This window comes from Balaenoptera musculus, chromosome 10 (assembly GCF_009873245.2).
Source record: "Balaenoptera musculus isolate JJ_BM4_2016_0621 chromosome 10, mBalMus1.pri.v3, whole genome shotgun sequence".
Lineage (NCBI taxonomy): Eukaryota > Metazoa > Chordata > Mammalia > Artiodactyla > Balaenopteridae > Balaenoptera > Balaenoptera musculus.
The window spans coordinates 96880018-96905046 of NC_045794.1; the positions used below are offsets into that span (position 1 = coordinate 96880018).

The following is a 25029-nucleotide window of genomic DNA, read 5'->3' on the forward strand; positions in this document are numbered from 1 at the left end:
CCAAGTTAAAAGTTTATCAGATGTTAAACTGTAGTCTTATGTTAAAATAAAAACAGGATGGTACTGGTGCAGTAAGGTAGGGACAAATATTAGTGGAACTGAGTAGCCCTAAGTATATGTTTATAGACTGAGATTCCTGTCTTACCCCATACACAGGAATTAATTGTAGAAGAATCCAAATTTTTTAAACTTTAAACAAAAAGATCAAAAGTACTACACAGAATACTGAAGAAAATATAAAATGAAATGAGAAAGGTCTCTAAAGTAAATACTACCTGGAAGCTTTTTTTTTTTTTATAAATTTATTTATTTTATTATTTTATTTTATTTATTTATTGTTTCTGGCTGCGTTGGGTCTTTGTTGCTGCTTCGTTGCTTTTCTCTAGGTGCAGCGAGCGGGGGCCACCCCTCGTTGCAGTGTGCAGGCTTCTCACTGCGGTGGCTTCTCTTGTTGTGGAGCACGGGCTCTAGGCACACGGGCTCCAGTAGTTGCAGCACGCGGGCTCAGTAGTTGTGGCTCGAGGGCGCTAGAGCGCAGGCTCAGTAGTTGTGGCGCACGGGCTCAGTTGCTCCGCGGCATGTGGGATCTTCCCGGGCCAGGGCTCGAACCCATGTCGCCTGCATTGGCAGGCGGATTCCCAGCCACTGAGCCACCAGGGAAGCCCTACCTGGAAGCTTTAAAGAAAGAAGAAAAAAACGGAAGATACCATAAACATAATTAGTGAGCAAACCAAGGAAACTATTTTCATATTAAAGGTGCTAGTTTCTTTAATATACATTTAGAGTATATACATATGTATATTTTCATCATTCTTAGTTATTTCTATTTTTGTATTTAAGAGGTGCGTGAGATATAGTGCAGTATGATATGTGTATTATTTAAAGTCTGTTCACAGTGGGCTTGTATGCATAAAAACACATTATTGGGGTACACAGTCAAACTTGGTCACTGGACAAAATCTGTGGCTATTGTCTATAGAGGTATTCTTCATACCAATGAAATAATCAGGCTTGACCAAATAACAGCATATTGAATGCTGTATTAGTCTTTTTAAATATGAGCTTTTATATTATTGTCCTGTCAGTGCTGAAAGCACCCTGGTTCATAGAGAAATGTACTAAAACCATTTGGATGCATCTTCTTGTGTTCCAGAAATAACATTTTCTTCAGGTTCCTGTCTAGTTCATAACTTTATTTTTTTGATACTCAGACTGAATTCTGTAAGTTACACATTATTTTTTAAAGGGGAATGGCTGCCTGAAAGATGCATTTCTAACCATTTCTCTATTCCATTCTAGATGGCCCTCTGCCTGATCCATCTATGATCCGTGGCAGTGTGCCAAACCAGATGATGCCTCGGATAACTCCACAGCCTGGTAAGTTATGAAAGAAATCAGTGTACTTAACCATGGCTTTTTTTTAACAGAGTTCCTAGTGTATTACAAGATGACATCTGCCGCAGGCCAGCAGCAGGTATCATAATTACCTGCCTGAGAAATCAGAAAGCCTTTTATTAGAGTAGGAGCCCAGGGAGGAAGGAAGGGTGAAGAGCAGATTGGCTGACAGGTCAAGGGGCAAAAGACATTAAATGATCAAGCATCCATTTAAAAACAACTAGCCAAGATGAAATTTATTCCAGATTGTAAAATTTGGTTCAGAGACCATACATTAATTAACAGTGCCCTTCTGTGGCTGCTGTGAATGAAACAAGAGATTCACAGTTGGAAGCAGGTGCCTTTATTTGTCCTGATACAGTGTCATAGAATCATAAATAAGAACTCTTATTCTCCAATTACATGAAGGTGTTCAGATCTAATATTTTACACTTATTCACAGGTTTGAATCAATTTGGCCAGATGAGCATGCCCCAGCCCCCTATTGGACCCCGGCAAACCTCTCCTCTTCAGCACCATGGACAGTTAGCCCAACCTGGAACTCTCAACCCGGTAAGTTTGACCTCTGGGTAATCTTTTTGGCCTTTACTTGACATTTCTAAAATCCTTTTTCTTTGAGAGAAAAAATTCTCACGCTTGCTTAAACAGCTAACTATACATAATTAATTCTTAACGTTGATTTTTTTTCTATAATTCTGTTGTATTTGCCCTTAGTATAGACATGATTAAATAATTAAAACTAAACCATATACCACAATTAGGCAGAGAATACTAAAGTCCTTAATTTTCACCTACCTCTTTTACTTGTATGCGTTATTTTTAGAAATTTATCCTACAGAAATAATTCCTGAGATACTAAAAGGATATAATTTGAAGAAAATTCATATTAAGGATGCTACATTATGTACTGTGTTTTAGGAAAAGGCCATAGCCTGAATGTACTGTAAGGGATTCATTATGTTTAAATTACGGTACATCTGTAAATTGGAATGCTTCATAAGCAATAATTTCAGAACTTACATGATGGCATGAAAGGTGTTTACAGCTTTAAGTGGGAAAAGCAGGTGTCTAAAGTATATTTATTATAGGATCCTGTATCGTTAAGAACTTTCTTGATTATAATTTATATAAAATAAACACTAAAAGAAAGATTTCCTTCCAAATACTGATCATACATAGTCACAGTACTAGAAAGCTTGAAAGAGCAGCCAGTTGCCGCTGCCTGGAGTCTCAGTGTTGAGCAGTCTGCATACTTTGACACAGTCATCTCTCTTCCGTAATGCCTCTCTTCCCCAAACACAGAACCTACCCAGGCAGGAAACTGTCAAGCGTGATGGAGGGGCAGTTGCCTGATTTTAGAGAGTGGAGAAGATGGCCTCTGAGCATCTCACTGCTCCTTATGCAAATTCTAAACCTGTCATCCAGCTTTCCATATTGGCCTCAACCCTTACCCTGCCTCTCAGAGTTAGTTAGTGCTATCAGTTGTTAAGCCTTTTTGGAGTTGTCTAGCACCAGTCTGCTGTGTTTAATGAGGGGTCTTATGCTTCATTTTAACCTATGAAACAAATACCTTTCTTAGACTATGAAGTTCTTGGCCTTTGGTATCCATAGTTAGTCATTATGGAGTCTTATAGTTTGTGCTTTAACAATACCACCTACGTAAGCAAAGACCTCACAAAATTGTGATTCACTCTCCTCACTTATAAAACAAACGGAGTGTGTAGACAGTTACCTCTGTGCCTCATTCTAGATGCATTTGTGTAATTTCTTTACGGTGGGCTTAGGTAAGCTGTGAGGCTGTTCTCCACTATCTTGGCATGAGCGTCAGCTGTTGTAGCACCACTTTCTTCCTTTCCTACCCCACCCTCCCCATAGCAGGGCCAGAGCAATTGGTAATTCCAGCTGTAGTAGAATAACTGAAAAAGAACAATTTGGTGCTCTGTGTCTTTTGTCTTTGTGTGTGTGTGTGTGTGCAGCCTGTGGGCTATGGGCCTCGCGTGCAGCAGCCTTCCAGCCAGAGCCAGTTCCTTCCTCAGACTCCGTTCTCAACACAGGGAATGAATGTAACGAATATGCCTTTGGCTCCGTCTGGCAGTCAAGCACCAGTGTCTCAAGTATGTCTCACAAATGGGTTTTTGTTTTTGTTTTTTTTAAAACTTGTTTCCGTGATTCCTGAAACTTCTCTTAATTTGGGTTTTTACAGAGAAGGGTGACAGCAAATAATGGGTGGAAATAGATGATTAAGCTTTTAATAAGAACAGTTATGGACACAGTATTCTGAACATGAAAGGATTACTCTGTGACACAGAAGTGGTATTGATTGCTAATAAGTAAGAAAGATTAGATTTTAAATGAAATAAAATAGTTTTAACCATTTTTTAAAATAGTGAACTCTCTTTAAAATGACGTCTTACTGAGCACTGCAATGCAGAAAGAAGAACCCTGGCTGAAGAGAGCATAGGACAGCCAGAAAACACTGCATGCTCACCTGTCCCGTGCCTCTGCGGTGGCTGAGGCCATTCTGCTGATTTTTTTTAAGTCTACTTAATTAAATACTGTATTGGTTGGATTTTCCAAAGATATGACCCCAATAATAGGGTTTTTGACACATTTTGAAATGGAGGCATACATTGCTGGTTTCTGTTTAATCAGTTTGTGTCCTTAAATGTATATAGCCTGCCTATGTAAATATTTCTTTAATTCTGTTCTGAATTGCATCTTGTTATGTTTTTCATTTTAACAGGCACAAATGTCCAGTTCTTCCTGCCCTGTGAACTCTCCTATAATGCCTCCTGGGTCTCAAGGGAGCCACATTCACTGTCCCCCTCTCCCTCAACCAGCTCTGCATCAGAACTCACCCTCACCTGTACCTAGTCGTACCCCAACCCCTCACCACACTCCCCCAAGCATAGGGGCTCAGCAGCCACCAGCAACAGCAATTCCAGCCCCTGTTCCTACACCTCCAGCCATGCCACCTGGGCCACAGTCCCAGGCTCTACATCCTCCTCCAAGACAAACGCCTACACCGCCACCAACGCAGCTTCCTCCCCAAGTGCAGCCTTCACTTCCTGCTGCTCCTTCAGTTGACCAGGCGCAGCAGCAGCCTCTGTCCCAGCAGAGTACAGCAGCCTCTGTGCCCACCCCGACGGCGCCACTGCTGCCTCCGCAGCCGGCAACTCCAGTAAGCAGAGGCGGGGCTTTAAGCAGGATCATGTCGGCTGTGCTGTAGTTTTACACTGCTTCTGTGCTGTTGCTTTATTCTTTTCTTCCTTTTTTTTTTTTTTTTTTTGGCCACATTACACGGCTTGTGGGATCTTAGTTCCCCGACCAGGGATCCAGGCCCGGGCCCATGGCAGTGAAAGTGCCGAGTCCTAATCACTGGACTGCCAGGGAATTCCATGTGCTGTTTCTCTTCTGTGTTGTTTCTTCTCTTATTGTTGTCTCCCCAATTAGACTAGAATCTGTTTATCGTTACAGACCTTCTTTCTCTTTTTTCTTGCTGTCGTACCTAACGTAGGAGGAGCTCAAAAGATATTGTTTAGATCGTATGTTGACCATGGTCATGTTGTATTCCGAGGCTCGAAGGCATGTGAGGAGAGGTGACAAGGGGAGAGCATCGACAGTACATTTAATACCCCACGTGAACTTTACAAATATTTAAAGAATCTTTTCATACAGTCTGAACTGATGTACTCAAGAGCAAATGAACAAAATCATCGATTTATGAGTGTCTGTGGTACTAGCCAAAGTTAGAAAATTCATCATGTAAGAGATTAGAAAACTATGGGCCTGAAACAAACCGGTAGCTTCCTTGTGAAATGAAAGGCTTGTTATCTATATAGTAGAGATCCAAATGCACATCTAATACTTGCATCCTTACTAATAGAACTCTATGTGTCACAATCTAAAACTTTCTACTTGATCACTGGTACTAATATTTCAGTTCTCTGTCATACTGGCAAACTGAGGATCCCCATGAGTTATAGCTACTTCATAAAACGTTGCTTATCCATGACTGGTTCATCTTAGCTTCTGATATGTAAGGAAAGGCAGGATGCAGAAAGGAAACTTAATTCTATGTAGGATAGTTTCTGAAAATACTAATTTCTCATTATGAGATATCTTATTGGAAGACTTAGGGAAAAAACAGAGATTGCTAGTTATCCCATTAGAATGTGATGATTCAAAACAGCTGCTTATTGTGGGAGTTCATTATATTCTCTCTACTTTTCTGTACATATGAAACCTTTTCTAATGAGAAGTTTAAAAGAAAAGATTGCCAGTCATCCTTATTTTCCTTCCATTTTTCTATAAACATGAACTCCTCTGAGGTAGTCATTTCTGAAACCCCCCTCCCAGGCACACTGCCACAGAATGAGTTACTGAAGAAACAGTTGCCTACTCTTTTATCTGCAGCCAACCAACCGATATTTGCAAGTCCTCAGTCTCCTATTCTTGAGCGTAATTTACTTCAAGGGGGCGAAATAGGTCGAGTAAGTGAAAGCACCATCAGTGGGTGTAATGACACTAGCCTAAAAATAGGTAGTTAATCATGCCATCTTGTTGTGTGTAATAGGCAAACTTTTTGTTTTTCCCTCTCTTTCTACCCAGCTTTCCCAGCCAGCTGTAAGCATCGAGGGTCAGGCATCAAACCCTCCATCTACTAGTAGCACGGAAGTGAATTCTCAGGCCATTCCTGAGAAGCAGCCTTCACAGGAAGTGAAAATGGAGGCTAAAATGGAAGTGGATGCACCAGAACCAGCAGATACTCAGCCAGAGGATATCCCAGAGGTGAGAGTAGGGCAGTTACTGCTGTTTTTTGGTTAGGACCTCTGTCTAGGAACTCACACATGTTCCAGGAAAGTATTCTATAATTAGGTCTCATTTTATTGATTTCCATGTGAAAAAGGGTCTTCAGCTACATCCACAGGGGAGAGTAAATAAGATAATGATGTTATTGCTTCTCAGTTACATGTCTTTGGAAAACCAAAAATTCCTACCTTGCCTTTTAGACTAAAGCAGAAGACTGTAAAGCGGAACCTACAGAAACAGAAGAGAGAGGCGCTGAATTAAAAACTGAAACAAAAGAGGAGGAAGACCAGCCAAGTACTTCAGCAACCCAGTCATCTCCAGCCCCAGGACAGTCAAAAAAGAAGAGTGAGTCTCTTAGGCTCTGTGTTTGTGGAGGCAGAGAAAAAACCAAAGACCTTAGTAGAGTGAGATTGGGTTTCTTGGGCCTTGGAATTGAATTTTAGTGTGATTTCATTAAGCTTGGAGCCCTTGGCCTGGTCTCTTCATTAGTGCTAATGTTGGAGAAGAAATTTTCTTTCCTTTAGGTATATGTGCTTCCTACAGTCACTGGGTGGCTAACAATTCCTCAAAATTATCTTTGTCAGAGGACAGAAATTATTAAATAATATCCTTGACTAAAATGCAGGAAATAATAGCAATAATAATATTTTTTGTTAACCTGCTGTGCACCAGGCACTGTGCCACAACCTGCCTTGTCTCATCTAAGAACTTCACAGCCCCTCTGTGAGGTTACTGATCCCTGTTTTACAGGCAGGAAAACTGATGCTCAGCAAGGTCAAGTAACACTTCCCAGCTCACTCAGCCCAGGCAGGCTGATTCAGAGTCTCTGCTCTGAACCACGCTACTGAATATAATGAGTCAAGCCAAGCAAGCAGCAATGCTTAGCAGAGAGTGTTAAACAATTCCCACAGAAATTAGTTTACTAACTAGTTTAGGACTAGAACTTCTCGTGGCTCTAGTGACCCCTTCAGTGGCACAGGTAGGACTTACCTCAAAGAGGAATCTGCTGGCTCCTGAAGATGATGTGTACAAAAGTGCTCCGTGAATAAATACAATATACTTTAAAATGATGGGGTTAAAAAATTATTTTCATTTAAAAATAAGGTTGTTGGGACTTCCCTGGCGGTCCTGTGGTTAAGACTCCACGCTTCCGCTGCAGGGGCATGTGTTTGATCCCCCGCGGGTCGGGGAAGTAAGATCCTGCATGTGCATGGCATGGCCAATGAATGAATGAATAAATGTTTGTTATATATGGAGATGTTATTTTGATCTAGGCTGCAACAAACCCAATCTTAATATTAGGCATCTGCTTTTAAAACAGCTAATCTCACAAATTGGCTCAAATTCTGTTTATTTTGAGCACAACAAAGTATGAGACAAAGAAGATTCTCCCATCTATTTGTCTGATTTTTTTCATGTCAGCCCTCACCATGTGGTGAAAAAATACTCAAGGTACTGACAGATATACCCCCTTGAAGATAAAATTAATTTGTAAATAGAAGAAATAATAAGGCCTCTCTGCTCAGAGTGATTCAAAGCTCGAACTGGACCCTTAATGGCCAGCTTCTTAAATGGTAGTTTAAATTAATTCCATTTGGGACATGCCAGCAAATCTTTCCTGACTTTTGGGAGACATACTGAGAACACATTTGAGCATAATTTGATCAACTGAGTCCATCATTCTGGCAATAACAATTTAGTTCTTTCTTTAGACTGAAACCTAACATTTGCCATTAAAATAGTAAATACGTCTTCTGCTGAAGCTCTAAAACATCAAGCATTTCAATGAAGGACTCTTGGCCTTCAGTGGCTCTGATTCCTTTGGCAATAAGACAGCACCAGGTCTAATTTCTGACTTGTTACATGCTGATACCAGGAAGGGGGGCTTCTTCCGTTCTTGCTTCACAGCATCCCCCGCCTGTCGTATCTTTTGGAACATTCTGACAAGTCTTTTCATAAATTTTTGGAAGGCTTAGCATTCTGCTTCTACTCGGTCAAGACTATCTTAAGTGGGTTTCTGACTGAGAAATTATCTGAGCCATGAAGGGTATTTAAAGGTGACTAGACAAGGTGTTTTAAAGGATCTATCTGAACCAGGAAATAGAAACACCCTGAGTGATATTTCATGGGGACAATGTAGGGAATTTTGTGTTTTCTGAGTCTTGAGATATATTTTATAGTTTCAACTTGAACTTTTTTTCCTCTTTTGCTTAATTGGTAACTAATTTCAAATATACTCTTCTTAAGTTTTCAAACCTGAAGAGTTACGACAGGCACTGATGCCGACATTGGAGGCACTTTACCGACAGGATCCAGAATCCCTTCCCTTTCGTCAACCTGTGGACCCCCAGCTTCTAGGAATCCCTGTAAGTATGTGGTGGTACTTCTCTTTTCTTTTAAAATTCGTTAACAGCTTTATTCGGATACAATTCACATATTGTACAAATCACCCATTTAAAGTGCACAATTTAATGGTTTTTGTGTATTAACAGAATTGTGCAGTTATCACCACAGTCAGTTTTGGATGATTTTCATCACCCCAAAAAAGAAACCCCATTTCCATAAGCAGTCACTCCCCATTTCCACCCACAGCCCCTACTACCAACCAACTGCTGGTCTGCCTTCTGCCTCTGTGGATTTGTCTCTTCTGGACATTTCATCAAAGAGAGTCTTACAGTATGTGGTTCTTTGTGACTGGGTTCTTTCACTTAGCATAATGTTTTCAAAGTTTGTCCATATTGTAGCACAAATCAATACTTCATTCCTTCTTACGGCCCAGCAATATTTCATCATACGGTTGTGCATACATTCTCTTTACCCATTTATTAGTTGATAGACATGTGGGTTGTTTATACTTTTTGGCTGTTGAGGATAGCACACCTGGGAATGTTTACATACAAATTTGTGTATCTTTTTATTTCTCTTGGGTATATATCGAAGAGTGAGATTGCTGGATCATATGGTTTATTTATTTTTATCACTTGAGTAGCAGTAGTTCGTGATAGAAAAGATAGATCCAAATTAGCTTTATCTGCTTTTAAAGTTGCCTTTATACACCAGGCTGCTGGGAGGTTTCATTTGAGTATTTTAAGTGGTATTGGATAAGTCATTGGAGTGCTTTGAGGGGCAAAAATCTGTTAGAATCTTTTTTTTTTTTTTTTCCCTATATTTTTCTGTGGCCTTAGATGGATCACCAATATTTTCTGGGCTTAGTTTCATCTGTAGGCCCCATCTAGTACTAAAGTGTGAAGGGTCTTTGATTTCTTGGTCTTTTAAGTTGATCACAGATGTACTATGGTAAAGTATGTGGAATCTCTCCTGTAGACAATCAGCTTGCTCCTACAAAGTCTAGAGTAGTTGTTATTCTCTCTGCCCCTGGCTGCTTCATATCTCTGTAGACTAGTGATTTAAAGAAGTGATGGGTATCGATCATTTCTTTGGAAATACAGACACATCAAAGACTCAACATTATCCAGAAAATTTATAATGATTATAGCAAGATATGCTGTGGACCTTGAATACACTGAGACTTTTGGATAATGTTGTTTGGTGTCATTTGTCCTTCTAGGATTACTTTGATATTGTGAAGAGCCCCATGGATCTTTCTACTATCAAAAGGAAGTTAGACACTGGACAGTATCAGGAGCCCTGGCAGTATGTGGATGACATTTGGCTTATGTTCAACAATGCTTGGTTATATAATCGGAAAACATCACGGGTGTACAAATACTGCTCCAAGCTGTCTGAGGTCTTTGAACAAGAAATTGACCCAGTCATGCAAAGCCTTGGATACTGCTGTGGCAGAAAGGTAAGAAATGTTTGCACAGATAAGAACTGCATGGAAAACTTGCCAGTTAGAATCCTGAGTCATCAGATTGTAAGTTCATCTTGGGTAGGGACTTGGTCGTATTTACCTGTGGTGCACGGGCCGTGGCATGTACTAGTTTTCCTGTACATGGCAATTCACATTGAGTTCCTCTTGTCCTCTTCAGTTCTTTGGTAATTGGTGGAAGGATATGACTGTTAAGCTTACCTCAGAGTGGTGGAATAAAACAGTAGCAAACTAGATTAGTTTTAGTTCAGTGAACTGTCTTGGAAACTGAAATAACCCATTATAAGAGACATAATGAGAAGTAAGGCTTCACTAACTTCTGTTTCTGATTTACTTGCCAGTGTAAATATTTTAGCTTGCCCTTCAAACCATATTTAACAAATGGTTTCTTTTGCAGTTGGAGTTCTCTCCACAGACACTCTGTTGCTATGGCAAACAGTTATGCACAATCCCTCGTGATGCCACTTACTACAGTTACCAGAACAGGTAAGCTCGACCTGTGTGGACCATGGTCAGAGTGTCCGCGTGTCCAGGGAGTGCATGCGGATGGACCAGCACACATACGGTCGTGGCTCATGTGTAACTTGCTTGAAAACAACTGTACAGCACAAGTTCTGGTCTTTGCGTTCTGCCTTTGTTTGCAGAAGTAAACGGTTTTCTAGTAGAAAGTAGCTTTGTATCAGTTGTCTGGGCCCTTATTTTTATAAGGCAGGAACCCAAGGCATTAAGAAGTTAAGCAACTTTATGAGTCGGTGGCATACCTGGGATTATGTCCCAGGCCCCATATTTTTTTCCCACTGTCCTTTTATAGCTCACCACAGCCTCAGGCAAAACAAAAAAATTTCAAACTAATTGGTCTACCTCTCTGTGAAATTGCTGCCATCTATTGCCATTCCCAAAACCACCCAGAAAACTTTAACCAAAAGTTTGTTAGCCAGCTGAATCTTTTAGGAAATGTTTCCTAAGTTTTTCTTGGAATATGTAAAAACAAAGGATCCCAGAGTATTTGCTTTGCCTCTGTTGAGCACATTAAAAAGAGCTCTGTACCAGACTGTTCCTTACAAAGATTTGCATACAACCACGGACGGTAGGCTTCTAATAAATTAGACACTTCTGCCTTATTTTCTCCTGCTCAAATAAGGGCTGTAATCACACAAATTGGATTCGCTAATCTATCTTAATCATGATTTGTCTCTTATTTTGTGTAATCAGCCAACAGTATAGCTGGCATGGGGTGTAAATAAAAAAGCAAGGCTGGACAGTCAATACTTTGATGACCCAAACCCATGGCGGTCGTTTTAGCTGAACTTGTGTGCTACAGATGTATTTCTAGCTTTGAAAAAGTCACTTAAACTTTTTGTTTTATTTACAAAAAGTTAGGTGCACTCCCCTAATGCTTTGTAGTCATAAGAATCTATAGTGTTTTACTCCTTAAAACCTAGGAAAAGTGGGGCTCAAGTTGTTATTAGCACCTTATGTTCAAAAAAGCAAGTGACAGCTGGCATGCTATAATCTCATGCTATAATCTTGGCATTTATGTACCTTTTTCGGATTTTAAGCACCAATCTACAGCACCCAGGAATATATAATCATGTATCTGCATACACCACTGCCTTTTCCCTCTTGAACTATGTCAGTTGGTGGCTACAATCAGTATTTAACTGCTTGTGCAGACTTTTTATTGTACGTATGTGGCTTCCTTGGGATCAAAAGGAAATTTGGGGTGTTTTTTCAGACCACAGTTGTTTTTAGATGATTATTTCCTGGTACTGTATCCATAGTGGATTTTTTTCTTTGGAAGTGGGGAGGTTTTTTTCTTTGCTATGTTTAGGTAATAGAGTAGTAGTTCTTCTCTCCACAGTATATTTATCCTACTTTCGATTATTTGCATCAAGTAGCATTAATTACTAAAATGAAAGGGTGTAGGTCTGTGTGAGACTTGTTTGTTTTATTTGCTGTAATCATTTGCTACTTGTGATCCCATTGAGATATTTAATGCTAATCTGTGCTTTGCCTTGGCTTTCTGCTTTGTGTTGTCTTGTCTTGCTTTTATGTTTTTTGTTGTCCTGCAATCCCTCATTTCTTCGTTTGTTTTGTGTTTTTTTTTTTCCTCCCTCATGCTTGTCGTTGTCTGCACTTGGCTTTGATTGCAAAACACAAAAACCAAAAACAAAACCCAAACTGTGGTGCCCATAAATCTGCATCATTGAATGTCCTTGTCGCCGTTGATGACCTGCTCTCTGCTCCCGCCCCCCTCTTGGCCTGCTGTGATTGGTGGCTTCGTTGCTTGGCTTGGGCTGTGTTGTGTGAACGGAACAGTTCACCCCAGTATGGCCTTCTTGCCGACAGGTATCATTTCTGTGAGAAGTGTTTCAATGAAATCCAAGGGGAGAGCGTTTCTTTGGGGGATGACCCTTCCCAGCCTCAAACGTAAGTAACTATATTATTTGGAAAGTACTCCCTTATTTCTCAGTTTGTTGTTAGGTGATCATGCTCAGGCTTCTAAGTGGTCTTGGGTTATGCTGTCCAGTATCGTGTAGCCACAGGTGGCTATTTAAATTCAAATTAATTCAAAGTAAATAAAATTTAAAATTCCCAATTTCAGTTACTCAGTAGACAGTCTGTGGCTAGTGGCTGCCATATTGGTCAGCACAGATAGAGAACATTTCCATCATAGCAGTAAGTTGTGTCGGTACTGATCTAGGGAATACATCAATATTGGATGGTCATTTTAGATATATTTCTTCTATAGGGAAATAATCAGCTTCTCCTAAAAAGTGAAAGGCTGCAGTGCAAGGGAACTTCATTGTTAACTGTTTTGAGTTTGAGGGGAATTGAACAAATATAACCACCTTACAGCCTTCTCATAAAGGTTAACGATACCAAAGTCATTATAATCGTCAGTATCATTTAACATCATTAGGGGTTTAGGAGTTTGTGAGAGTGATTTATTAGAAAGAGACTTGGTTGGACTTTCACAATCTCACATGCTCCTGTGGTTTGGTAAATTCCAAGAAAAATTTTCAAACATAGCCTAAACTGCCTCATAGTACTTCTAATCTCTAAGATATAGTTTACACACTCAAATTTGGACTGTTTTAGGAAGAAAGAACTATTTGGTGTCCTTTTAATATTCTTCAGCTTCTTCTCTTCCGGTTTAACCTATAATAAACAGTCAATTCAGAACATTTCCCCAAAAAGTATGGAATTGTTATGTTACTAGTAAAAACAGGGCTTCTGAGAAAAACTGGTTAGTGTTTCCAAATTGGGTTTTCAAGTTGTACTTTTTCTTCAGTCACCATTGACATATAATATAGTGGGGTCTGGTACTGGTCTTGGGGTAGATACTGGGTCCCCTTGAACCTTAAGAGATTTTTCTGACCTTGGCTAAACCAGGGAAGTCAGGACTGATGCAGTAAAGGGAGGCAGCCTTACCATGGGTACTACTGAGTAGCTTACCACATGTTCTGTACCTTAGGACAGCACCACTCTGACTGTGAAGAGTGTAGAAACCCCTCTTGCAGTTCCTGAGGTCTGCAGTGAGCCTGGGAGTATGTGGTACTAACAAGTTCCCAGGTCCTTCTAGGCTGCTGGTCTTTAGAACACACTTTGGGTAGCAAGACCTTAGGCCAGGTAGCGATGAATCTCTAGCCTGTAACTAGTAGAAAACAGTTTAAATGTGGAAATGTCCTCATTCCTCATTTTTGTGAGGTAGAGTCACAGTAGTCAAAGTTGGGCCCCCTGCAGTTTGTTCCAGGTAGAGAATAAGACTGTTAGCTCCTGTATTTGTGAGGCTATGAGCAGTGAGGTAGGCTAGATTTCAGGGTAGGAGGCCATGTGAAAATTTTTAAATGAATACCCTTTTTTTGGCTAACTCTTAAGTAACCTGAAATATGTATTCTTAATATTGAAATTTTTTATTAATATAAAAAGTTTGACTAGACTGTCCTGAAAATTTAGTATTTTTTATAAATAGTGGTTTAGCTCCCTCTATACACAGTATCTTTCATACGTAGCTCAGTCTAGGCACATTAAAGTATTAGAAGGTGTAAATACCTAACACTAAGAGTAGTAGGCAAGATTTTAAAAGGAAAAGAAGAACAAATTCATGTTTTTAGTTCTTACTGGGTTCTCCTCTTCCTGTAAATGGGAACAGATTTACTATAAAGTCCTTTCCAAAAACATAGGCATGTAAATGTGCATTTTGTGGGAGCCAAGAATGTACTGTTGTATCCTTGGTATATTCTTAGATTTAAATAATCCACTTACAGGGTGGGGTTTTTGTCCTTTGGTTATTAGAACAGTAGTCAGACTGCTAATCTTTCTGTGTTGCTTGTTCTCATTGTGTCCCTCTTCTTTCCTTAGTACAATAAATAAAGAACAATTTTCGAAGAGAAAAAATGACACTCTGGATCCTGAACTGTAAGTAGTTCCCCTTGAGTAGTCAGTACACTTTGATATTCCTTCTTTCTTTCATTCTCTTGGTTTGCACAGCCAGTGAGATGATTCTATATTCTTGGGACTAAATCTATAACATACATCTAACAGAGATGGTAGAAGTGCTAAAATTTACATATGGTTAGTATTCATTTACATTTCACTAAATCTACCTAATATTTTGGTGTTTTGTAGGCTTGAGTGAAGCACAAAGCTACCTCTGGTCAGTGCCATTATTCCAGCCCTGTTGTCCTCTGTATTTTCAAACCAGTTCATAATCCCCTCCTTTATAGTGAGCCCTTTCAGAGGTACTCAGCGGTACAGAGATGTACTGGTATTCTAGGAGTTCCTGGAATAGATATGATGGTGTCCGACTCACTTGGAAGTTGAAGCAGCAGTCATCTTGATCTTTCACTTTTTATTTCATAGTCACAGTTCATATCTAATGACTAAACTGCTTTTGAGTTTTGCTCTACCTGTTACACTAAAGAGCTTTTAAAATCTATTCTTCAATTCTTTGGACGTGATTTTGGCTATCTTTTGAATTGTCAGAAATTGGGAAATATTGGAAGTTTTGATTTGGTTAAATTTTTGGATTTAATCTTGACATTTTGACTTTTCCTTTCCAGGTTTGTTGAATGTACGGAGTGTGGAAGAAAGATGCATCAGATCTGTGTCCTTCATCATGAGATCATCTGGCCATCTGGGTGAGACATCAGTATTTTGCCTAGACTTTTGCTTTGTTGTGAATTATAGGAAGTTTGTCTTCTCTGCAATGATTATATTTTATCTTCAAAGTTACTATCTCTTGGAATTATTCTTTTGTTTGTTTATTTTTGGCTGCATCGGGTATTAGTAGCAGTGGGCGGGCTCTTCGCTGTGGCGTGCAGGCTTCTCTCTAGTTGTGGCATGGGCTCAGTAGTTGCAGCACACAAGCTCTCTAGTTGTGGCGCACCGGCTTAGTTGCCCCACAGCACATGGGATCTTAGTTCCCCAACCAGGGATCAAGCCCACATCCCCTGCATTGGAAGGCAGATTCTTTTTTTTTAAAATATTTATTTATTTAATTTATTTATTTATGGCTGTGTTGGGTCTTCGTTGCTGCGTGCGGGCTTTCTCTAGTTGCAGTGAGCGGGGGCTACTCTTGGTTGCGGGGTTCTCATTGCGGTGGCTTCTCTTGTTGCAGAGCATGGGCTCTAGGTGCACGGGCTCAGTAGTTGTGGCTCACGGGCTATAGGTGCGCGGGCTCAGTTACTCCACGGCATGTGGGATCTTCCCGGACCAGGGCTCGAACTCGTGTCCCCTGCATTGGCAGGCGGATTCTTAACCACTGCGTCACCAGGGAAGTCCCTAGAATTATTATTCTGGATTGGGAAAAGATCATTCTGGATTGGGAAAAGATCATTATTCTGGATTGGGAAAAGATCATTAAAATCCAGTTTTAGGGCTTCCCTGGTGTTGCAGTGGTTGAGAATCTGCCTAATGCAGGGGACACGGGTTCGAGCCCTGGTCTGGGAAGATCCCACATGCCGCGGAGCAACTAGGCCCGTGAGCCACAACTACTGAGCCTGCGCGTCTGGAGCCTGTGCTCCGCAACGAGAGGCCGCGACAGTGAGAGGCCCGCACACCGCGATGAAGAGTGGCCCCCGCTTGCCGCAACTAGAGAAAGCCCTCGCACAGAAACGAAGACCCAACACCGCCATAAATAAATAAATAAATAAATAGATAAATAAATAAATAAGTGGTACTGACATTGAGATGGATGTGAAAAAAAAGAAAAAGAAGAAAAATAAAATCCAGTTTTAAAATATTAAATAACCTAGAATCCAAAAACAGATATTTCTCTTATTGGTTTTAATCCATATACAAATACTTTATTTTGCTTTAAATTTTTTGGTGGTCATTGTGCATCAAAAGTAAATACAAAAGATTTATCAATAGAGGGTAACAGGAAATCTGTAGCACCTGGAAACCAGCAAGGAGATGTTAGACACAATTAAACCTGCTAGGTTTTGAACATTACTTACATTGCAGTAGAAAAACTAGACGGTATGGATAATGCAGGTTTCCAAGGAGCCACCTCTGTTTCTGCCTCTGAGAGAACATCGCACTGAACGGCATACTGAATGGTGACCGTGGTTAGGATTTTTTTTTTTTTTTTTTTTTTTTTTTTTGGCTGCGTTGGGTCTTCGTTGCTGTGTGCGGGCTTTCTCTAGTTGCGGCGAGCGGGGGCTTCTCTTGTTGCAGAGCACAGACTCTAGGTACGTGGGCTTCAGTAGTTGTGGCTTGCGGGCTCTAGAGCGCAGGCTCAGTCGTCGTGTTGCACGGGCTTAGTTGCTCTGAGGCATATGGGATCTTCCCAGACCAGGGATCGAAGCTGTGTCCCCTGCGTTGGCAGACAGATTCTTAACCACTGTGCCACCAGGGGAGTCCCCCAAAAGATTTTAAATCACATCCTAACCAGGGGACTTCCCTGGTGGCACAGTGGTTAAGAATCCGCCTGCCAGTGCAGGGGACACGGGTTCAAGCCCTGGTCCTGAAAGATCCCACATGCAGTGGAGCAACTAAGCCCGTGCACCACAACTACTGAGCCCACACGCCACAGCTACTGAAGCCCGCATGCCTAGAGCCCATGCTCCGCAACAAGAGAAGCCACCGCAGTGAGAAGCCCGTGCACCACAACGAAGAGCAGCCCCCGCTCGCCACAACTAGAGAAAGCCCGCACGCAGCAATGAAGACCCAATGCAGCCATAAATAAATAAACAAACAAAATAAAATCTTCTGGGGAGTTGGATAATAGTTAACTAGGTGTTGTCCAGTGAAAGGCAAAGTTGCATGAAAATGACTAGATACAGACTTAAATGAACTAGGTATTCTTGGGCCTCATGTTCTGTTTCTGAACATTCTCCACATATTTACCCAGGGTGCACATCATCAATGCCTTTCATGGGCAGTGAGTGGATTTTTGTCCATTGTGACACTTATGTGTTTACCGCTATGGGTTACCTCTCTTCCTCCAGGAATGGGGCTGATCCCAGCTCTGTTCCAAGGGAAGGGGTTGGGGGAGTATCTGTGTATTAAGTGACTCTCATTAGAATGGATATCTACTCTCTGCTCTTTTCCTGGACTGTTGTTGTTGTTTTAAGAGCTTTATTTTCTAGGTTGCTTTCCCTCCAGTGACTTGTTTTTTTTAATATTCATTCATTCATTCATCTATTTATTTATTTGGCTACGCTGGGTCTTAGTTGTGGCACGTGGGATCTTCGTAGCGGCATGCAAGAACTTTGGCTGCGGGATCTTTAGTTTCGGCATGTGGGATCTAATTCCCTGACTAGGGATCGAACATGGGCCCCCCCTGCATTGGGATCGTGGAGTCTCAGCCACTGGACCACCAGGAAAGTTCCCTGGACTGACTGTTGATGCTAGTTCGGAGGTCACAGGAAAGAAGAGGCTAATTAACAGATTTCCAGAAAAAAAACACTAAGGAAAAGCGCAGTAGTTGATGTTTATATGGCTTGTCTTTAGATAGGCCTTTTTAGTGCTTTCCTTAATTACAGAGTGGGTAAGGATAATTGAGGGAGTTGCAGCGATCTTTGCAACTGAAGATCAGCCAGCTGGTTGATGAGTACTTATGTGGTTTCCAGTTTTTCTAAGAATTTCTACTTATGCACACATCCTTATGTAATTGCAAGAACAAAGAGAATGTACATTTAAAATCTGTTAGTGCTGGACTTCCCTGGCAGTCCAGTGATTAAGACTCTGGGCTTCCAATGCAGGGGGCGCAGGTTCAATCCCTGGTCAGGGAACTAAAATCCCACAGCACAGTCAAAAAATATTTTTTAAAAAACATATTAGTGCTGCTTTCAAAACGTACTTACTTACATTCCCACTGGTAGCATATAGACTTTTGCCAATGTGATTGGCCATAACAAATTTTCTGCTTTAATCTGTGATTCTTCAACATCTTTGAGCATGCAAAATTTGCATGTGCCAATTTATATGCCCTTCACATTTCTTCATGTCTTTTGTCTATTTCTCAGTTAGGTTTTGTTTTGTTTCTAATATTTTTATTTATTTTTGGCTGTGTTGGGTCTTCGTTGCTGTGTGAGGGCTTTCTCTAGTTGTGGCAAGCGGGGGCCACTCTTCATCGCGGTGCGCAGGCCTCTCACTATCGCGGCCTCTCTTGTTGCGGAGCACAGGCTCCAGACGCGCAGGCTCAGTAATTGTGGCTCACGGGCCCAGTTGCTCCGCGGCATGTGGGATCTTCCCAGACCAGGGCTCGAACCCATGTCCCCTGCATTGGCAGGCAGATTCTCAACCCCTGCGCCACCAGGGAAGCCCCCCTTCACATTTCTTCATGTCTTTTGTCTATTTCTCAGTTAGGTTTTGTTTTGTTTCTAATATTTTTATTTATTTTTGGCTGTGTTGGGTCTTCGTTGCTGTGCGCGGGCTTTCTCTAGTTGTGGCAAGTGGGGGACTACTCTGCATTGTGTTGCGCAGGGTTCTCATTGCCGTGGCTCCTCTTGTTGCAGAGCATGGGTTCTAGGCACGCGGGCTTCAGTAGTTGTGGTTCACGGGCTTAGTTGCTCCACGGCATGTGGGATCTTCCTGGACCAGGGCTCAAACCTGTGTCCCCTGCATTGGCAGGCAGATTCTTAACCACTGCACCACCAGGGAAGCCTTCAATTAGGTTTTTTATCCTTTTTGTCTTAATGTTTTCTAAAAGCTCTTTGTATATTGGTTATATTAACTCTTTGTTGTGTATTTAGAAATACTGCTCCCAGGTTGTCTTTTAAATTTCAACCTTACACATACATAAGATAGATTTTATAGCATACGTTACTTTAAATGTTTCTCTAAGTTGTTTAAGCAAAGTCTTGGTTTACATTTTAGATTTGTCTGTGATGGCTGTTTAAAGAAGACTGCACGAACTAGAAAAGAAAATAAGTTTTCTGCTAAAAGTAAGTTTCATTCTTACAGGTAAAATTTGGCAAAGCTTCACTGAAGCATAGTTAAAAATAAACATCCAGAATGAATTATTTTCTTTCAACATTATTTGAAATTTTAAAAAAATGTTTTTATTTATTTTTTGGCTGCGTTGGGTCTTCGCTTCTGAGTGGGGGCCATTCTTCATTGTGGTGCGCGGGCTTCTCATTGCAGTGGTCTCTGCCATTGCGGAGCGCGGGCTCCAGGCGCGCGGGCTCTAGAGCACAGGCTTAGTAGTTGTGGCACATGGGCTTAGTTGCTCCACGGCATGTGGGATCTTCCCGACCAGGGATCGAACCCGTGTCCCCTCCATTGGCAGGCAGATTCCTATCCACTGCGCCACCAGGGAAGCCCCTATTTGAAATATTTAACCAAAGTTAAAACCAAATAATTTTTCCATGATGTACTTAAAGTTGAACTGTGATGTACTTTTTGGTGTGAAAATCATTAGACCTAGTTATTTATAAGAAGGAGGTTATGTGTTTTTCTTGTTCCTACACATATCCTAATGGAGGCCAGATGTGGAAATACTTGCCCAGAATTGCCATCTCATGAATGATTCCCTCAGTTTTGTGTATACCCTTAGTTGGGACTGCATTTAGACCTGTGGGATCTTTTCAGTTGGGTGGGGATGGCAGTCAGTTTTAGTTTTGTAGAACGATGCCTTTGCAGTTTTTTGCTGATCTACAGGTTGCTTTTAATCCTCTGTAAAGCTTATCAAAGCACCTGACAGTTGTTAAATATTACTGCAATTGAGGCAAAGTGCATATGAGTGTTCTGTTTTTTGACTCTTCTGAAAAGGAAAATTTTTCAAAATAAAAAGTTGGGGAAAATAACATTTATAAAGTATTAACTACCCTGCTTGCTTTAACTGCACATATACTGAAATTGGAATGATATAGAGATGATTAGCATGGCGCTCTGTAAGGATGATAGACTCGTGAAGTGTTCCACATTAAATTTTTTTTTTTAAGTATTGACTAGATCGCTAACTTAACAAAATGTAGCAAGTAATCTTGTTAGTATTGAAAAAGCAGAAATGAGATTTGGTATTGAAACTTAAGACTGATAGTAATAAATTTGTACCTTAGTTACTACTGAACTTTTAACTTTTAAATTCTTAGGGTTGCCATCTACCAGGCTTGGCACCTTTCTGGAGAATCGTGTGAATGACTTTCTGAGGCGACAAAATCACCCTGAGTCAGGAGAGGTCACTGTTAGAGTAGTTCATGCTTCTGACAAAACTGTGGAAGTCAAACCAGGCATGAAAGCAAGGTACCTAATAATTTCCCCTTTTCTTCTCTGTGGATCCACAATTGCTCATACACAGTTACTGTTGATGAATCTAATCTGAATGAAATGTTGTGGTCTTTTCCTCCAACATGAATTGTATAGATTTGTAGATAGTGGAGAGATGGCAGAATCCTTTCCATATCGAACCAAAGCCCTCTTTGCCTTTGAGGAGATTGATGGTGTTGACTTGTGTTTCTTTGGCATGCACGTTCAAGAGTATGGTTCTGACTGCCCCCCGCCCAACCAGAGGTAAGACTTTACTGTGGCTACTTTCTAATTTGCGTGGGAGTTTGAAGTTATAGTAAGGTAAACAAGCATAATGGACAAGAAAATATTTGATGTGCTTGTTTTGGAAATGCAAGTTTTCAGGTGTGTAGTATTGAAGTGAAACAAAAAACAAAAACAAAACTAGAAAATACTGCTCAGTACTGCTCTTGTGTGGTCATAGTAATAGGGAAAGGGATGTGAACAGCAGCCTAAAATACAAAATGGGAAACAAACTGATGACTTTTCAGAAAATGTAATTAAGTCTAGGTTGTTTCAAGTACCTTGCTGAGATGTACGTGAAAGAATGTCATACAAATGAGGTAGAATATGGTTTAGAATTCTCCATTTCCAAAATAGTATAAAGGCCAGAATAAGAGTGCTGCCAGAATATGTTTGGATTGCTCAATACTGACTGATTATACAGTGTCTCAGCCCCTGCTAGGCGCTGAGACTGTAATAGAGCCACAGGCCCACAAAACCCCCAACGGGTTCACAATCTAGTCATTTACCTAAATAACTGTAATATTGTGTGATAAGCATTAAAAATGACAAGGTGAGCAAAGGGCACAGAAAAGAGAGAAGGTGTTTTTAGCCACATCAGTAGGAACTCGTTGCGTGACTTGACCAGGCTTCTTTTCTCCCCATTTGGTATAGGAGAGTATACATATCATACCTGGATAGTGTTCATTTCTTCCGTCCTAAATGCTTGAGGACTGCAGTCTATCATGAAATTCTAATTGGATATTTGGAATACGTCAAGAAATTAGGGTAAGCATAAAAACAAATGCTAGTTTTAATAAAAACAACTTGTTTAATTAGTTTTAAACTAATCACCACTGTGATATTATGGTGAGATATAATACATGCAAATATGTGACTTTTGGTCTTTTTTCCTCAACTTTGGCTTTCATCCAGTGGAACTATAATTTGGAGACCCTTGGTTAATTTTGCCAGTGGGAAAGAAATGGATATTTTGACTATAGTTGCACCCATCCCAGATTTTTATTTTGTTCAGTTAAGCTATGAGGTACAGTTTGATTTGAAGGGCCAGAACCTTAACCTGCACTTGGTCCTTTTGCACCTGAGTATCAAAACCAAAATCACACTAAGGTCTGGAGATAAAAAAAATTCATCAGACTGGTTCCTTACCTTCAAGGTATATATGTACTTGCACCTCACCACCTCACCTTGCAGGTTATTCCTTTTAACAGTTTGCATTTCATTTAGCCCTCCTGCTGACATGGATTCATTTTCCTTTGCATTGTAGCTTTTGTTTGGTCTTTGAATGCAAATTTGGGATTTTTTTGATCCAGGGTTATGCCTAGTTCTGGCCTGGAAGACTTTTTTTTTTTTTTTTTTTTTTTTTTTTGGCTGCGTTGGGTCTTCGTTGCTGCGACCGGGGGCTACTCTTGTGTTGCGGTGTGCAGGCTTCTCATTACGGTGGCTTCTCTTGTTGCTGCGCGCAGGCTCAGTAGTTGTGGCTCATGGGCTTAGTGGCTCCGCGGCATGTGGGATCTTTTAGGACCAGGGTTCGAACCCGCGTCCCCTGCATTTGCAGGCGGATTCTTAACCACTGTGCCACCAGGGAAGTCCCTGGCCTAAGACTTTTGATCTGATGTGGATTGCACACTTCGTGTTATCTTGGGGAAATCATTGGTTTCTGTACTGACTCCACTTTGTAGTTTAAAGTATAACATTCTTTCTAGAATGTGTGATTTTTCTCTTGAATGTTCCTTCTCTTTGTGTTGTTAGATATACAACAGGGCATATTTGGGCATGCCCCCCAAGTGAGGGAGACGACTACATCTTCCATTGCCACCCCCCCGACCAGAAGATACCCAAGCCCAAGCGACTGCAGGAGTGGTACAAAAAGATGCTCGACAAGGCTGTATCCGAGCGAATTGTCCACGACTACAAGGTCAGGAGCGGGGGGTGATAGAACTGTGGCTTGACTAATCCTGCTGCTCTGTATTCTGCTCTTCTTACTATCTTAACAAAAATCTTCTGTTTTTTCTCCCTCTTCCATGTAATTTGTAAAATTAAGCTAATTTGATAGCGGGTGTTTTCTTTCCTGAATTACTAAGATGAGTGGATCTGGCAAAATATTTAATAGCCATTTGTGATTGTAGGGTATCTCATGATAAGAAACTTGAACTACTAAATATCTTATCTGTTTTTACTCATGGGGAGGAAAACATGAAATGGGTGTTTTCCTAAGCAGCCCAGCAAATCATTCTTTAACCATGTGGTTTCCAGTAATTGTAATTGGGGTTGTTTTGAACATATTTCTCAGTAAGAACTTCTGATACTTCAAGGGTGTGTGCAAGGCGGGCGTGCCTCCCGTCGCACTGCGTTCTGTCTCAAGAGTGGTAGAAGCCACAGTGTGAATGATGCTGCCTTTGCCATTGTTCCTGACAGGATAGTTTGCCACTTGGTTATGTAAAGGCGGATAATTTCCCTGTCCTCGTGGGTAGAGGAAAGAGGAACCAGAAATACTGATTTCAGACCAGACCTTTCACTGTTTGTGACACTGAATGTCTCCCCAGACATCAGACTTGGGTATAAAATCTCTGCCATCTTCCAGAAGACACATCTGATTCTTCATGTTTCTTGCATCCGTTAGCTATGACTGCTCCTGTATAATAAATGTGGTTTTTTTTAAATATATATATATAAATTCCTATTTGTACACGGATATTTTCACAGGATATTTTTAAACAAGCTACTGAAGATCGATTAACAAGCGCAAAGGAATTGCCTTACTTTGAAGGTGATTTCTGGCCCAATGTACTGGAAGAGAGCATTAAGGAACTGGAACAGGAGGAGGAAGAGAGAAAGCGAGAGGAGAACACCAGCAACGAAAGCACAGATGTGAGGGCTTTGCATTTCCCTTTCCAGCCTCTACCTATTCTCATGTATAAAACCTGGAAGTGAGCTTAAGTTTTCAACATGGTCTTAAAGCTCTCAGCTCTTCAAGTTGGGCAAGAAATATTGGCGTAGATAAGTTACTGTGGTTCTAGTTGAGTGGTTTTAAGCCTTTTTTAGCATCAGGCCTCTTTTTTTTAATATATAAATCGATTGATTGATCGGCTGATTTTGGGTCTTCATTGCTGTGTGCGGGCTTTCTCTAGTTGCGGCGAGTGGGGGCTACTCTTTGTTACGGTGCGTGGGCTTCTCATTGTGGTGGCTTCTCTTTGTTGCAGAGCACAGGCTCTAGGCACACGGGTTGCAGTAGTTGTGGCTCGCAAGCTCAGTAATTGTGGCTCGCAGGCTCAGTAGTTGCGGCGCACGGGCTTAGTTGCTCTGCGGCATGTGCGATCCTCCCGGACCAGGGCTCGAACCCGTGTCCCCTGCACTGGCAGGCGGATTCTCAACCACTGTGCCACCAGGGAAGTCCCAGACCTCACTTTTAAAAAAAATTTATTTATTTTATTTATTTGGTTCCGCAGAGTCTTAGTTACGGCATGCGGGACCTACTTCCCTGACCAGGGATCGAACCCGGGCCCCCTGCATTGGGAGCACGGAGTCTTAGCCATTGGACCACCAGGGAAGTACCAGACCTCACTTTTAAATGGAATCTTGGATTTCTAGTAATGGAAGACAGAAAATTACCCATCTAGAGCATGGGGTTGGTAAACTTTTTCTGCAAAGGTCTGGATTATGAATATTTTGGGCCTTGCAGGTCATATATTGTCTCCAGCACATTCTTTTTTTCGGTTTTTTTGTTTTTCTTTTTTTCTTTAAACAACACTTTATAGCTATAAAAACCATCATTCTTAGCCATACAAAAACAGGTCTGGGCCAGAGTTTGCCAGTCCCCAAACAGAACCTGTGTTGTAGACGGATCATCTGAGGAGCTTTTCCTTGTCATTTATTTCCCCATAGTTTATCTAGATTGCCCTTGCTGAGTCTGAACTATTAAAGTCACCCTTAAATAGTCTAATAAGAACCCTTTACAGTCTGCAGTTTAAACTCCTTGATTGAATGTTTTTCAAGGTTTTTTTTGA

General features: G+C 41.0%; 1 protein-coding gene and 1 non-coding gene across 3 annotated transcripts in view; both read left to right on the forward strand.

Moving 5' to 3' along the window:
- Positions 1-25029, forward strand: part of EP300 (E1A binding protein p300) — a 74471-nt gene that overhangs the window by 42514 nt on the left and 6928 nt on the right. For both annotated transcript variants that reach the window (XM_036865132.1, XM_036865131.1), the window contains exons 11-28: positions 1300-1377; positions 1838-1947; positions 3372-3509; positions 4139-4576; positions 6007-6186; positions 6408-6552; positions 8455-8573; positions 9776-10015; positions 10437-10525; positions 12389-12469; positions 14405-14461; positions 15106-15183; positions 19370-19437; positions 20587-20737; positions 20858-21004; positions 21677-21790; positions 22775-22940; positions 23729-23893. In XM_036865132.1, coding sequence (XP_036721027.1) covers positions 1300-1377; positions 1838-1947; positions 3372-3509; positions 4139-4576; positions 6007-6186; positions 6408-6552; positions 8455-8573; positions 9776-10015; positions 10437-10525; positions 12389-12469; positions 14405-14461; positions 15106-15183; positions 19370-19437; positions 20587-20737; positions 20858-21004; positions 21677-21790; positions 22775-22940; positions 23729-23893 — 2564 coding nt within the window. The remainder of the gene's footprint in view (positions 1-1299; positions 1378-1837; positions 1948-3371; positions 3510-4138; positions 4577-6006; positions 6187-6407; positions 6553-8454; positions 8574-9775; positions 10016-10436; positions 10526-12388; positions 12470-14404; positions 14462-15105; positions 15184-19369; positions 19438-20586; positions 20738-20857; positions 21005-21676; positions 21791-22774; positions 22941-23728; positions 23894-25029) is intronic.
- On the forward strand, positions 20325-20427 carry LOC118902899. Its single transcript, XR_005021618.1, has one exon. It is a non-coding gene; the product is annotated as a U6 spliceosomal RNA (small nuclear RNA).